The sequence below is a fragment of the Cetorhinus maximus genome, chromosome 10, assembly GCF_964194155.1.
Source record: "Cetorhinus maximus chromosome 10, sCetMax3.hap1.1, whole genome shotgun sequence".
Classification (NCBI taxonomy): domain Eukaryota; kingdom Metazoa; phylum Chordata; class Chondrichthyes; order Lamniformes; family Cetorhinidae; genus Cetorhinus; species Cetorhinus maximus.
The window spans coordinates 65,261,769-65,274,896 of record NC_135888.1 but is presented as its reverse complement, the minus strand read 5'-3'; the positions used below and the strand labels follow the sequence as shown (position 1 = coordinate 65,274,896).

The window sequence follows — 13,128 nt, the reverse complement described above, 5'->3', positions numbered from 1 at the left end:
AAGAGATGGCAGTGATGGTGAGCAGCCGTGATGTGGTGCAGCACTCCTGGGTGCAGTATCAGAAGCGGTTCAATGACCTGCTGCGCTCAGGAAGGGTGAGCACTGTGTTGGCATGGGTCAGTGTGCAGATGTGTTTAGGCCTGGCCATCCCGTGCGGACCTCAGGGGTGCTAGAGGAGGTGAGCCCTGTTGCTTGGACTGAGAGCCTTGTGGCACGAGGGCCATGACCCAGAAGTGCCTTGCCAGGTGCACCTTAGCTGGGGTTGGCCAGGCTGCAATGGGGCTGCAGGTACAGAGTGGACTAATCAATGCTCCTCTGTTGTTTCAGGAGAAGACAGCCCACAAGAATATAGAAAGGTCGTGGACCGGCGGAGGCCCCACTACCCTCCTAATCCTTTCGAGGTATGAGCAAGATGCCCAGGAGCTTGAGAGCTGGCAAGTCCTGCGTGCAACTGGGTGTGGAGAGGCAGGGGTGCCAGACGAAGATAAAAGTGTAGTGCAGTGAGGTGAGAGTTTCCGATTGTGCAACCATTCTAGTGTAGTCCTTTCATCGATGGGAGCCTTGAACTTGGAGTCCCCATTGATCATTGAAAGATGGTGGCACCATGATGCAAATCTCCATTGTCCCACCAGGGTGCCTGGTATGCATAGTGACAGTGTGATGACTTTAACTAATGACATGTCCTTCTTCTCCCTTTTAGGTTCACCAGCAGGCGTTCGCTCTCCGGACCCCGAAGGGCCACCCCTGACGCCAGAGGACCACCAGGCGTCATTTGCACCTGTGTCACGCCCGTTCTCTGAAGCAGGCACCAGTGCAGATACCAACACCTTGGTGGGCATTAGAGCGGCAGCTAGTATCTCGGTGCACAGTGGTAAGGGCACTCCACATTCGCTTGAGGTGCAGGCAGAGGCAGAAAGTGCCCAGAGCGATTGCAGTCGGAGGACTGTTGGGGAACAGGATGATGCTCAGTTGATGGCTGATGATGAGCCTCTGGAGTCGCCCATTAGGCAGCAGATGCTGGATGACCAGCGGGATGTGTGGGAGGATCTAGTGGAGATCCGTGAGGGTTTGCGTGCCATGGTCTCCGTGATGGAGGAGTCCATGCAGAGCATCAGCACTGCGTTGAACTTCATGACCGAGCTCACTGCCTCCTTCATTGAGAGAGTGCTGACTTTCATGGAGAGGAAGCTCTAGGGACAGAATGAGGGGTTCCTGGGGTTGCACTTAGACCTGCAAGCCATCACACAGGCACTGACCTCAGGTGGTTAGTGTCAGTGTGGGAGATGGATGAGGCACCCAGTATCCCAGCTAGGCGCCCGTCCATCAATGGGGCATGCAGGGAGGTCCACAGCGACCTCACATTGGCTCACGAGCTGCCTGTTGTCTCCATGGGCTCCTCTCAGGATGCTCTGGATGATAGTAGCAGCTCCTCCGCCCCTCTGCCAGTGACTGTGGCAACTGATGAGGCTGCGATGACTGGGGAGATGCCAGCTGTGGCACTGGCTTCCCCCTATCAGGCGGGGCCAGCACAGGCTCCACTGGCCAGAGGATGACTGCCAAGGTCATCAAGGCCAACAAGACAGCACAGTCAGCAGGCTGTCTCCAAAGCTGGTGCCAGCGAGGGGGGAGCACCTAGATAAAGCACTTGCAAACTTAGGTTAAGGGCACCATGAGCACAAGAGGGACAGTTCACAGGTGATTTTATGTTCATTTTTGTTAACTTTATGTATACTGGTCCAATGTTGAATACCAGAAACATTTCTGTTGAGATTATTGAATTGTCAGAATGGCATAAATCGTGTTTTTGTCATCATAGCTTGAGTATGCTTGACCTTTTTATTTAATTGGTGCGGGGAATGCCATTATGTAATGCTGCACATAGGTGGCTCTGAACTTAATTGCACAGGCACTGGATGTTCTTTGTGTTCAAATGAAAGGGTCCTTTCAGGCATCCGGGATGGAGGAGGCAGCCCTGGCATGCGGTTGAAGCTGATCTTTGGCACCTGGCTGAAGGAGCGTTGGATCAAGGCATCCCTGGTGTCCCTGCCTCCCTGTAGGTTACCAAGATCTGGCTCCACATCCTCAGTGTTCTCCTCACCGTGCTCCTCTTCGGACTCACTGCTGGACTCATCATTTGTGACCTGTACGGCTGCCTCAAGATCCTCTTCCTCCAGTGGGTCCCCTCTTGCCAGTGCCAGATTGTGGAGAGTGCAGCATGCAACCACTATCAGTGACACCCGCTCTGGGGGGTATTGTAGTGCACCCCCTGAACGGTCCAGGCATCGGAAGCACAGCTTGAGAAAACCTATGGTTCTCGCTACCACTGCCCTTGTGAAGGCATGACTCATCTTGTAGCGCTTCTCTGCCTCTGTTCCTGGGTGGCAGAGAGGTGTCATAAGCCACCTCTTCAACAGATAGCCCTTGTCACCCAGCAGCCATCCATCCAGTTGGGCTGGAGCACTGAAGAGCCTCGGCACCAGGGAGTGTCTGAGGATGTAAGCGTCATGGGAGCTGCCAGGGTACCTTGCACAGACTTGCAGAATCTGCATCCTGTGGTCACACACTATCTGCACGTTCATGGAGTGGAATCCCTTCCTGTTGACGAAGACACCTGGATGACCCACTGGCACCTTGGTGGCCACATGTGTGCAGCCAATGGCACCCTTGTCGCGGGGGAACCCAGAACCCAGAAAATGCTCACTCAGCCTGGCTGGCCTCGCCCATATGGTAGGGAATAAATTTCAGTACCCACAGAGCTTCTGTCACCAGCTTGACACAACTATGGACAGTTGATTGGGAGACTCCACACACATCCCCCACTGACCCCTGCAAAGAGCCGGAGGCATAGAAGTTGTGGGCCGCTGTGACCTTCAGAGCCACTGACATGTGGTGTCCACCCACACAGCCGGAGCTGATCTCAGGGCCAATCATCTGGGAAATGGAGGTCACGGTCTCCCCTGAGAGGCGGAGCCTCCTTCGGCATTGCACCTCGGGCATATTGAGGTAGCTGCATCGCCGCCTGTAAACCCTGGCAGCAGGATAGTGGCGTCTTCAGCGGCCCCTTCCGACTTGGGCTTCCTGTTGGCCCTGCACCCCTTGTGCCTGCGCCTGTGCCTGTCTTTCCACAGGTCCCTCCCCTGGATGCTACATTGGGACACGTGGCATCCCCCCCCCCTTCTACCCCTCTCTTCCTCCTCAGAGGAGATGCCTCCAGCAGAGACCACAATCCCCATTACCAGGGTAAAGGAAGGTTGTGTGATACCTGGAAGTGTCCACACAGTCTGAATCCTCCGGGGGCCTGGCAGACAGCAATGAGTCCTGAAATTAAGCCTGGAAATGCTAAGAATGAAGCCCCGAACAGAGAAGAAGCTGACAAGTACCAATAAGCAACCAGCTGCAAACTATCTCCAAAACTCCTCACTACTCACCCTGGCAATGCTGCTGACCCGTTTTATCCCGCCCTTGGATGGGGTTTGTGAAGATGTCAGCTGGTCGCCTGCCCCTTTTGCCCGTGTGACAAGCAGAAACTCACATGGGCAATGAAAAATCACAGTCAGTTGGACCGTTAAGGGCCTTAAGTGGCTGCTTAATTAATGGCGGGCGCCACTCCAGCACTCGTGTGTGTCCGCTGAGCGAAATATTGCGCGAGTGTGCGATGACATTGGGACACTCACCTGATGTCATCGCGCACAGTATTACCCCGTTCAGGTTGGGCGCATGCCCGCCAGCGGGATGAAAAACTCTTGTCCATATCTATGGAGTAATCGATACCTGGATGAACTATAGGTCAGGCTCTGATAGACTCAGATAGTGGTATAGCTAACAATTTGAACTCTTCTGGTTCTTTGGATGAAATGTTGAAGCATGTGGTTATGCTGCTGTCGAGATGAGCTGAAACAATAGGTACAAGATGGTTTACACTGTATACAGTATACATTGTACATCCTTGAATTCAAAGAGTTCAAAAGTAGAATAATGGGTATCCGGTAATGAGTTTCAGGCCAGAATCTAATTCTTCAGGTGATTGTTCAGATGATTGACATGGAGAATATTAGATACTTGCAAGTGAAGTTTCAGGTTGGACACCAGTTGAAGAATTCAGGTGATTTACATGTAGAATAATGGATTCGTGGAGTGAGTTACAGCTGGAATCTAATCAAGGAGATAAGAGCATTTATATATAGAATGATGGATACCTGGGAGAGTTTCAGGCTAGAACCAGTTTGAGGGGCTCAGACATTTTATATACAAATGAATGGTCTGGGATATAGTTGAGGGATTCAGATGGTTTATATGTAGCTCTGTTTTTCCCTTTGGCTTATCTATATCTGCTTTCTCTCTCTTTTTGCTCTGTCTCGCAATCTGTCTCTGGTGACCAGTTGCAATCACAATCAATTGGGAAACAGCCTATCCAGTAGTTATGTTCTCCAAACAGTAAGCATAACTTTCATTCCAAGTGAGCTGAGCGATGGTTGTCCATTTTTGAAGCACTCAACAATTCCTTGTCTGAAATAATCTTTGAATCATATTTCTAATTTAAAAAATGAAATGTCAGAGTTCCTTCACCTTCCAGGGTTTTGAAAAGGCATCAGAACACTCTGATAGGGATTCTGCAGTTGGGCTAGTGGACGTGCAGTGTGGTGGGCTGCAGCTCGTGGGCAGAGGGTGGTTGGTCACTGATGCCTGGTTGGGGGTTGGGGGAGATGTGATCTCAGACCCTGGGATGGAGGTTCCAATCTCTGGTTCCTGTCTCCGCTCTGGGAGAGAGCGGGCATTCTGACAATGGGAATGGTGGCTGGAAAGCTTAGTGAGCTGGGAGAACACATTCCCGCTCCACATGGTCCACAAGCAGTAAGCTGTAAACATCCCTTTTCCACAAAGTAGCCCTCCCCTCCATTTATCTGTTGGGAAGATAAGTTAAATTTGAGACAGTCAGCCTTGTAAGGATATTTAAATGACCAGTTTAAATAACAAACTCCTGGCAGTGTGTTAGCTGCCTGCCCACCATCCCCCAACCTGATGTTGGGGGTTAAAATTCCACCTCATTGAGTTTGACAATAGAAAGGAGTTGGATTAACATCAAGAGAGACACAAGCATAAATGTTTTAGTTACGCCTGGCCAATTTTGCCAGAGAGGGACAGGTGGCTGGAAGCCAGGAAAGTGGGCAGATGTTTCTCTCACTGGGTCCTTGTTCTTCAGGCTAGCAAAATTATGCTCAAATTCTTGATTAGCATTCCAGGTAGGCAATGCACTTATGAATTTTCAATTTTAATGGCCAATATCTTGCAATAGTAATGCTAGTGAAATTGCTAACAACCTCTGAAGACTGCACATGTTAAGCATGGAAGTTGCTTGGAGTGATTCTACACGTCTCCGTATGGTGCACCGTTGAAAGCGTTATGATTCAGTTAAGGACCGTTAACGTTTAAAGAGAAATCCAAATACCTTGTTTTAACCAATTATGTCACGAGATTTCATTTTTTAAAAATCAAAACACAAATTTATTATATGTAACAGAATTAAACAAAATAAGCACGATTACCGTAACAAAATGGTTTATACCTACATAGAAACCATAGAAAAGTTACAGCACAGAAGGAGGCCATTCGGCCCATCTTGTCCATGTCAGCCCGAGGACACCCAGGTGCCCTTTCTAATCCCACTTTCCTGCACTTGGCCCATAGCCCTGCAGCTTACAGCACTTAAGGTGCAGATCCAGGTACTTTTTAAAAGAGTTTAGAGTTTCTGCCTCTACCACCAGCTTGGGCAGCGAATTCCAGAAACTCACTACCCTCTGCGTAAAAAAGTTCTTCTTCATGTCCCCCCTACACCTTCTGCCACTTATCTTGAATCTATGTCCCCTGGTTCTAGAACTCTCCATCAAGGGAAACAATTTTATCCTGTCCACTCTTATCTAATCCCCTCATAATTTTGTACACCTCAATCAAGTCACCTCTCAGCCTTCTTTGTTCTAAGGAAAATAACCCCAACTTGCCCAGTCTCTCCTCGTAGCTACACTTTTCTAACCCTGGCAACACTCTTATAAACTTCCTCTGCACTCTCTCCAGAGCTATTACGTCCTTCCTGTAATGTGGAGACCAGAACTGCACACAGTACTCCAGTTGTGGCCTCACCAGTGTTTTATACAATTCCAACATTATATCCTTACTTTTATATTCTATACCTCTGCCAGTGAAGGAAAGCATTCCATATGCCTTCTTTACAACCTTGTCTACTTGAACCGCTGCCTTCAGGGACCTGTGTACTTGTACACCAAGATCTCTCACTTCATCTACCCCTCTTAGTATATTCCCATTTATTTTGTAATCCCTGTAACTGTTTGACCTCCCTAAATGTACGACCACACACCTCTATGTTAAAATCCATCTGCCACTTTACCGCCCACTCCACCAACCCATTTATATCATTTTGGAGATTATGGCTATCCTCTACACTATCCACTACTCGGCCAATCTTTGTGTCATCTGCAAATTTCCCAATTGTGCCCCCCACGTTCACGTCCAAATCGTTAATAGATAACACAAACAGCAAGGGTCCCAACACCGAACCCTGTGGAACACCACTTGAGACAACTTTCCATTTGTAAGGGCATCCATCGACCATTACCCTTTGTTTCCTGTTACAAAGCCAACCTTTTATCCAGTTTGCCACATTACCCTGAATCCCATGGGCATTTACTTTCCTGACCAATCTGCCATGTGGGACCTTGTCAAATGCCTTGCTAAAATCCATGTACACAACATCCACTGCACTACCTTCATCAACCCTTCTTGTCACTTCCTCAAAGAATTCAATCAAATTTGTGAGGCAAGACATTCCTTTAACAAATCCATGCTGACCATCCCTAACTAGTCCATGCCTTTCCACATGACAGTTAATCCTATCTCTCAGGATTGATTCCACTAATTTGCTCACCACCGATGTAAGACTAACTGGCCTATAATTGTCTGGCATTTCCTTTGATCCCTTTTTAAACAATGGAACTATGTTTGCATTTCTCCAGTCCTCCGGTACCTCCCCTGTATCTAGTGAAGATTGGAAAATCACCCTCAGAGAATCTGCTATCTCCTCCCTGACTTCCTTCAGCAGCCTCGGAAACAATCCATCTGGCCCTGGTGACTTATCAACTTTCAAGGATTTCAACCCTTCGAGTACTTCCTCTCTCTTTATGACTATCCTGTCCAATATCTCGCAGCGTTCCTCCTGGACTACTATATCTACATCTTCCCTTTCCTTTGTAAACACGGAGACAAAATATTCATTCAAAACCCTTCCCACAGCCTCTGCGTCTACACACAAGTTTCCATCTTCATCTCTGATAGGTCCCACTTTTTTCTTAACTAACCTTTTAGCATTAATGTATTGGTAAAACATCTTTGGGTTATCTTTAACTTTACTTTCTAATCTTTTTTCATGCCCTCTCTTTGATTTCCTTATTTCCTTTTTTACTTCGTCCATGCACGTCCTATACTCGTCTAGGCTATCTGCAGTGCTTAGTTCTTTGTGCCTATCGTACGCTTTCTTTTTCTGTCTGATTTTCCCCTGTATTCCTCTAGACAACCAGGGAGGTCTAGATTTGGCAGTACCTTTCTTATTTTTGTAGGGGACATGTCTATATGTTATACACTCAGGTTTACTTCTTACTTCCCTCAATAATTCTCTTATAAGACACATCGATTTTAAAGTTATTTACTTCTGTAGGGACCACTTGTAAGTATGCAACTGGCAAATTCTCCTCAGTTCCAGCTATTCTCAGAGGAAAAACTTTCATTTACCATCTCTTGACTGTGGATGCCTTAGGGCGGAATTTTCTGTCCTCGTTGGTGTTGGGCATCATGGCAGGCGTGAGCAGACAATATGGTGGGAAAGCCAAAAATCGTTTTCATGCTATTGTGAACCAGTTTGCGATCGTCTGCTCCGACCGTTAATGGCAGGCCGTCTTTCCCACCGCTGGACATCGGGAACATCATTTTAATATATCTGTATATCATTATAAGCCCTGCTTTCCGGAATCATCTGCCTCACACTGGATCATCCGGGCACAACGTCAACATGTTTTACAACTGTACATAAGTGGCATGCACCTGACGAGCTGCACTTCGCTCGGGACTTCGAGGCTTGTTTGCCTACCTTGCTTTGGGCAGCACTCGTAGTCATCAGCGCCAGGCTTCACAGACAGCACTACATCACTTTTCAGGGGGTTCATTGGCAGGTCTCTACTTACAAAACCAGCCAAAACGCGGGGGGTGATTTTTCAACGGTTGCAGGGCTATGGCTTCCTTGTGAAAGGGGGAGAAGTGGCCTCAGGTAAGGGAAGAGGCTGCAGGGTGAGAGCTGTACTGGGGAGGGGGGCGGGGGGTATCCCAGGGTTTGTGTAGGGTTACATGTTGATCTGTGTAAGTGGCCTCAAGAGGGTGAGGGCTGTGGAGGCAGTAACCAGATGAGATGAGGCCAGATGGAGATGTGAGGGTGTATGTGAGAGTATGAGTGCTGATGTCCCTTGAGCTGGCAGTAGGTGAGATAGATGCCAGTGAATGTGTGATGGGTTTGTGACTGTGTGAGTTTAGAGTGATGAGATGGTTGCCTTACCCTGGCGGCATGGATGAGATCATTCATCCTCTTTCTGCACTGGATGGTGAACTTCTTCTGTGTAGCGTTGGCACTGATCACCTCTGCCACCGCCTCTCAAGTGGGAGTGGTGACATTGATCAGCCTCCTGCAGCTATAGCCCGGAGAAAGGACATCATGGCGAGATCCAACGGTGCCTAGAAGGCATCCCACGGATGTGTCACTGAATCGGGGGGCTGCAGTCTTCTAGCCTTTCGGGGCCATGTCTTCTGTGCAGCAGTCCTAGGCTGGGAGCGCTGAGAGGTGTGCGTACAGCTGCACTTTAAGTATAATGCCCGATGTGAGGAAGGGGCGAGTTGGTGGCATGGAGGGTGAATTGGAGGCCGCCCGCCAGTGACTGGGCATGCTTCCCGGAAATGCATGATTAATAAAGTGGGATAAAAGCAAAAAACTGTGGATGTGGAAATCCAAAACAAAAACAAAAATACCTGGAAAAACTCAGCAGGTCTGACTGCATCTGTGGAGAGGAATACAGTTAATGTTTCGAGTCCGAATGACTCTTCATCAGAATAAAGTGGGATTGGTTTGATATGGCGTGAAAAGCCGCCATTGTGGCTAATGGGTAAAACGTCTTTTTTCCCGCCTGCTACTGCACTTAATGCAAATCTGGGATGATTCCATCCTTAAGTCCCTTATTGTGGTTACTTTTTCAATACTTCCGAGCTAATCTGCTTGTTGCTTTCTTTACCATAAGATTTCTGTTCCCTTATAAAGTTCAAACTGAAATTAAACATTATCCACATTCCACACGGCGAATGGTGAAGCTATGCGTTTACTCTGCTTACAGTGCAGGTCTAACTAACTGTGCTGTATATTTCATTTACTTTGCCTATCTTTTTTCAGTGAGCGGCAAACCGCACGCAATCCAAACTACAACTAACGTGTCCAGCAAACACCCAGATAAATTGAAACCAGAGAACCTTCCTAAGCTCCAGCCATCCGCATAATGACACAGCCTGCTCTGGGATTTGCCCAAACTGACCTTTAGGTAAATTATCCCTCATATATAATTTATTATTTGATCTGATGAAGTGAATGGGTTTTACAACCTTTCAGGGTTCACCAAATGCTCTTAAAGTAATTTAGCTCTACCTCCCAAAACAAAAACATCTCTCTGGACTGCCCTTGTTCTTGCAAGCATTGCAGACGTTGCATCTCCAGTTCTTTAGCTAAGTAAGTCCATCTGCTATTTTATAGTTCTATCTATTCTTTCTGACTTCATTCAGCAAACGTGGGTCACATTTGAACTGCCATTTCTTTTAGGTGTTCTGGCAAACTCTACAGCCCAGCATTTTAATTACTGAACCTTTACAACTTTAATTTTCCCAGTATAAAAAAACTCTAAAATATTAACATCAGACATGAACTAGATATGTAAAATGAAAGGCTGCAATCAAGTAGAAATCTAGCCCTGCTGTAAAAATCCTTGAAACGTTGTACCTTGTTGAATGAGGTGCACTAAGTTCATAATTACTGCTGAAAAATCTCTTTGGACTTGAAAATATAATTTTATATTTGTGGAAAGCACAATTTCTTCATTCTGATAAAAAAAGTTAAAATAGCATTTTTTAAAGTTTGTTTAAGATATTCAGCTTCTACCTTAATCGCATCTGTATGTCCCTATTACTTTATTTCAGTCTCTAAAATATAAAAAAAACAATGGACAGTGTATTTTACTCCCTGGTTTCATGACTGTTAGAATACTTCAGTATGATTGGCTTCTTACTCTGCTTGATAATATTACTGTTGCTGGATGTCCCTGACTCCTTGAGACCCCTGAGACCCTTTTGAATTAACTCCTGGTTCAAACTGAAATCAGAAAAAGGAAAATCCCCAGCACAGAGATTCTGAGATCTTTGTGGACAACTTTCTTTGAGGTCAGGTGCTTTGCCACTGTCCATGAAACCTAGGCTATTTTGTGAAAATCTCTAAAACTAACTGTAATTGAAATATTTGTAACACATTGCCAGAACTGGAAGAGATTTATGAAAAGGGGAGATGTTAACAGAAAGGAATCTTTTACAGTACAACATGGACTGGGGTCCAGAGAGAAAGCTAACACTTAAATACAAATTTACAGATCCATGTGGTGGTTGACAAGCCAAATTAAAATCAATGGTGGGCATTGGCTTTAAAACACCCCATTTCATGACTGAAGTGGTATAAGATGAAAGAAAATGTGCTAGGGAGCTTATCAACACTAGAGCCAGACTAGGCACACCGCCGTTGTGTGAGCAATCACACCTGCATGCCATTGCATTTTCTTGGTCCCAATTTTTGGTTAAGATGTTAAACTAAGACTCCATCTGCCTTCTCATGTGGACGTAAACTATTCCATGTATTTTGAAGAAGAGCTTGGCAGTTCTCTCCCTTGTTCTGGCCAAAATTTATACCTCAACCAATATCATTAAAATGGATTTTCTGGTCATTATTAAGTTGATGTTTATGGGATTTTTTATGCACTAAGTTAGTTGTTGCGTTTCCTACATTAGATGTGACTATACTTCATTGGCTATACTGCACTTTGTTCGGGGTGGGGTGGAGGGGTGGTTGGGGAAGGGGCTATATTAATGCAAGTCTTTTCTAGTGGTACATCTACCTGATGTTGTGTGAAAGCAGTTACCTCTGCAGGCTCTGCTTAGTAGGGAGACAGACAGGTAGCTGTGCTATCTGCTTCAAGGACATCTACAGCCAACCTAAGAGGTGGCACTGCCAGTTGACTGGCACCTGCAACTTTTCTGCTTCCACCTCCTTACAGCTTAGCATTGGGGTCATTTGCAGTGTAAAATGATGTGCCACCGGGATGCATTGCTCAATAGTTCCAGCAGTTTCAGCTCCTTTCCCGCTGACAGCAATGGGAGAATGTCCCAGGTATCCGTTTTCAAAGATTTTGACAAACAACTCTTAACACTACATACAGTGCTTCTCAAGATGCCAGGAATCCTTGATGAAGGCTGACAGTGTGAGAGAGCCGGATTAACTTCAATAAAGATACAGTCAGTAACACATCAAAAACCCCACAATTTGATCCAGCATGTTCAGTTAATTTCCTCACTGAGCCACTTCCAGCAATCTCCTTGGCATTCACTGTCCAAACAGATTCCAAAATGCTACTGGAAATGCTTCTCTGTCACAGATTGTTTCCATCCCCTCTCAACTGATGAATCCAAGTTTAATTAACTTTGCAATATAAATAGGTGAATTCCAAAGCACCAGTTCAATGCTATAAACACAGCCACATGTTGGGCTAACTCAGTATGAATCTTGACCAGTTAAATCTATAAAAATAAATCCAGCAGGCTGTACAAGTCAGGGCATAATTAAAATGGTAATCCTGACACACTGGTACCGTAAGAACAGTGCTACTGCAGTTATCCTGGCACACTCGTCCTACTGGAACAGTATTGCTATAGTACTTCCATCACACTAGTACCATCAGCACAGGATTACAGCAGTTAGTAACAACAAATTGTACCACCAAAACAGTGTTACTGCACTTAGCCCCATCTTAGCAGTAGCCACAGAACTGTATTACTGCAGTAATCCCAGCATGTCAGTATTGTAATCTAACTCTAACCACTGAATTATTTTGTTCTTTGACAGATATATCGCAATAGTCCACCCCACTACGGAGAAAAGGACCATCTGCCGGACAGTGCTGGTGAACACTCTTGTGTGGCTTGGCAGCTTGTTGCTGACTGTCCCAGTCATGTTATATTCCAGGACTATTCAGATGGGAGGCTCTGAAATATGTGCTCTGGACCTGCCTTCTGGAACAAAGGATATGTACTGGTATACACTCTATCAGTCCATATTGGGATTTATCATTCCCCTGATTATTATAAGCACTTTCTACTCAATGACTCTCTTTCATGTCTTTAAATCACTCAGAAGAGTGGGCAGGAAGCAATCAGTGCAGGCAAAGAGGGCGACCAAAACTGTTCTCATGGTAATAGCTGTCTTTTTGGTGTGTTGGTTGCCTTTTCATGTGATGCAGGTGCTCAACTTAACCTCCGTGTCGCACACCTTGCTCTTTCATTACATCTATCATATCAGCATCTGTCTGAGCTATGCCCACAGCTGCATCAACCCTCTTCTGCTCCTGTTCTTCTCAAAGAATTTCCAAGAGCACTTGTGCGGTGCTGTGACAAAGGGCAGCTCCACCTCTCATGTCAAGTTGAATACCATGAGGAGGGGTGGAGCCTGTGAAAGTGTGGAAATAGAGTGTAAAAGCTCAGTGTAAAAGTTCTCTGAGAAAGTGGTACACACTTAACACAAAGGAAACATTTTCAGATCAGCGTTGTTCCCACATACTGCAATAAAAACAGAAAATACTGGGAGCCCTCAGCAACTGTGGAGAGAGAAATGGTGTTAACATTTCAAGCCGATGACCTTTCTCTCTCCACGGATGCTGCCTGAATGTTACCAGCATATTTTGGTTTTTATTCCAGCTTTCCAATATCAACAGTATTTTACTT

At 46.1% G+C, this 13,128-nt stretch overlaps 1 protein-coding gene across 1 annotated transcript in view; it reads left to right on the top strand.

Moving 5' to 3' along the window:
• Positions 1-12,893, top strand: part of mchr2b (melanin concentrating hormone receptor 2b) — a 64,398-nt gene extending 51,505 nt beyond the window's left edge. The window contains exon 2 of the mRNA XM_078549740.1: positions 12,254-12,893. Coding sequence (XP_078405866.1) covers positions 12,254-12,893 — 640 coding nt within the window. The remainder of the gene's footprint in view (positions 1-12,253) is intronic.
• Positions 12,894-13,128: the final 235 nt, after the last annotated feature.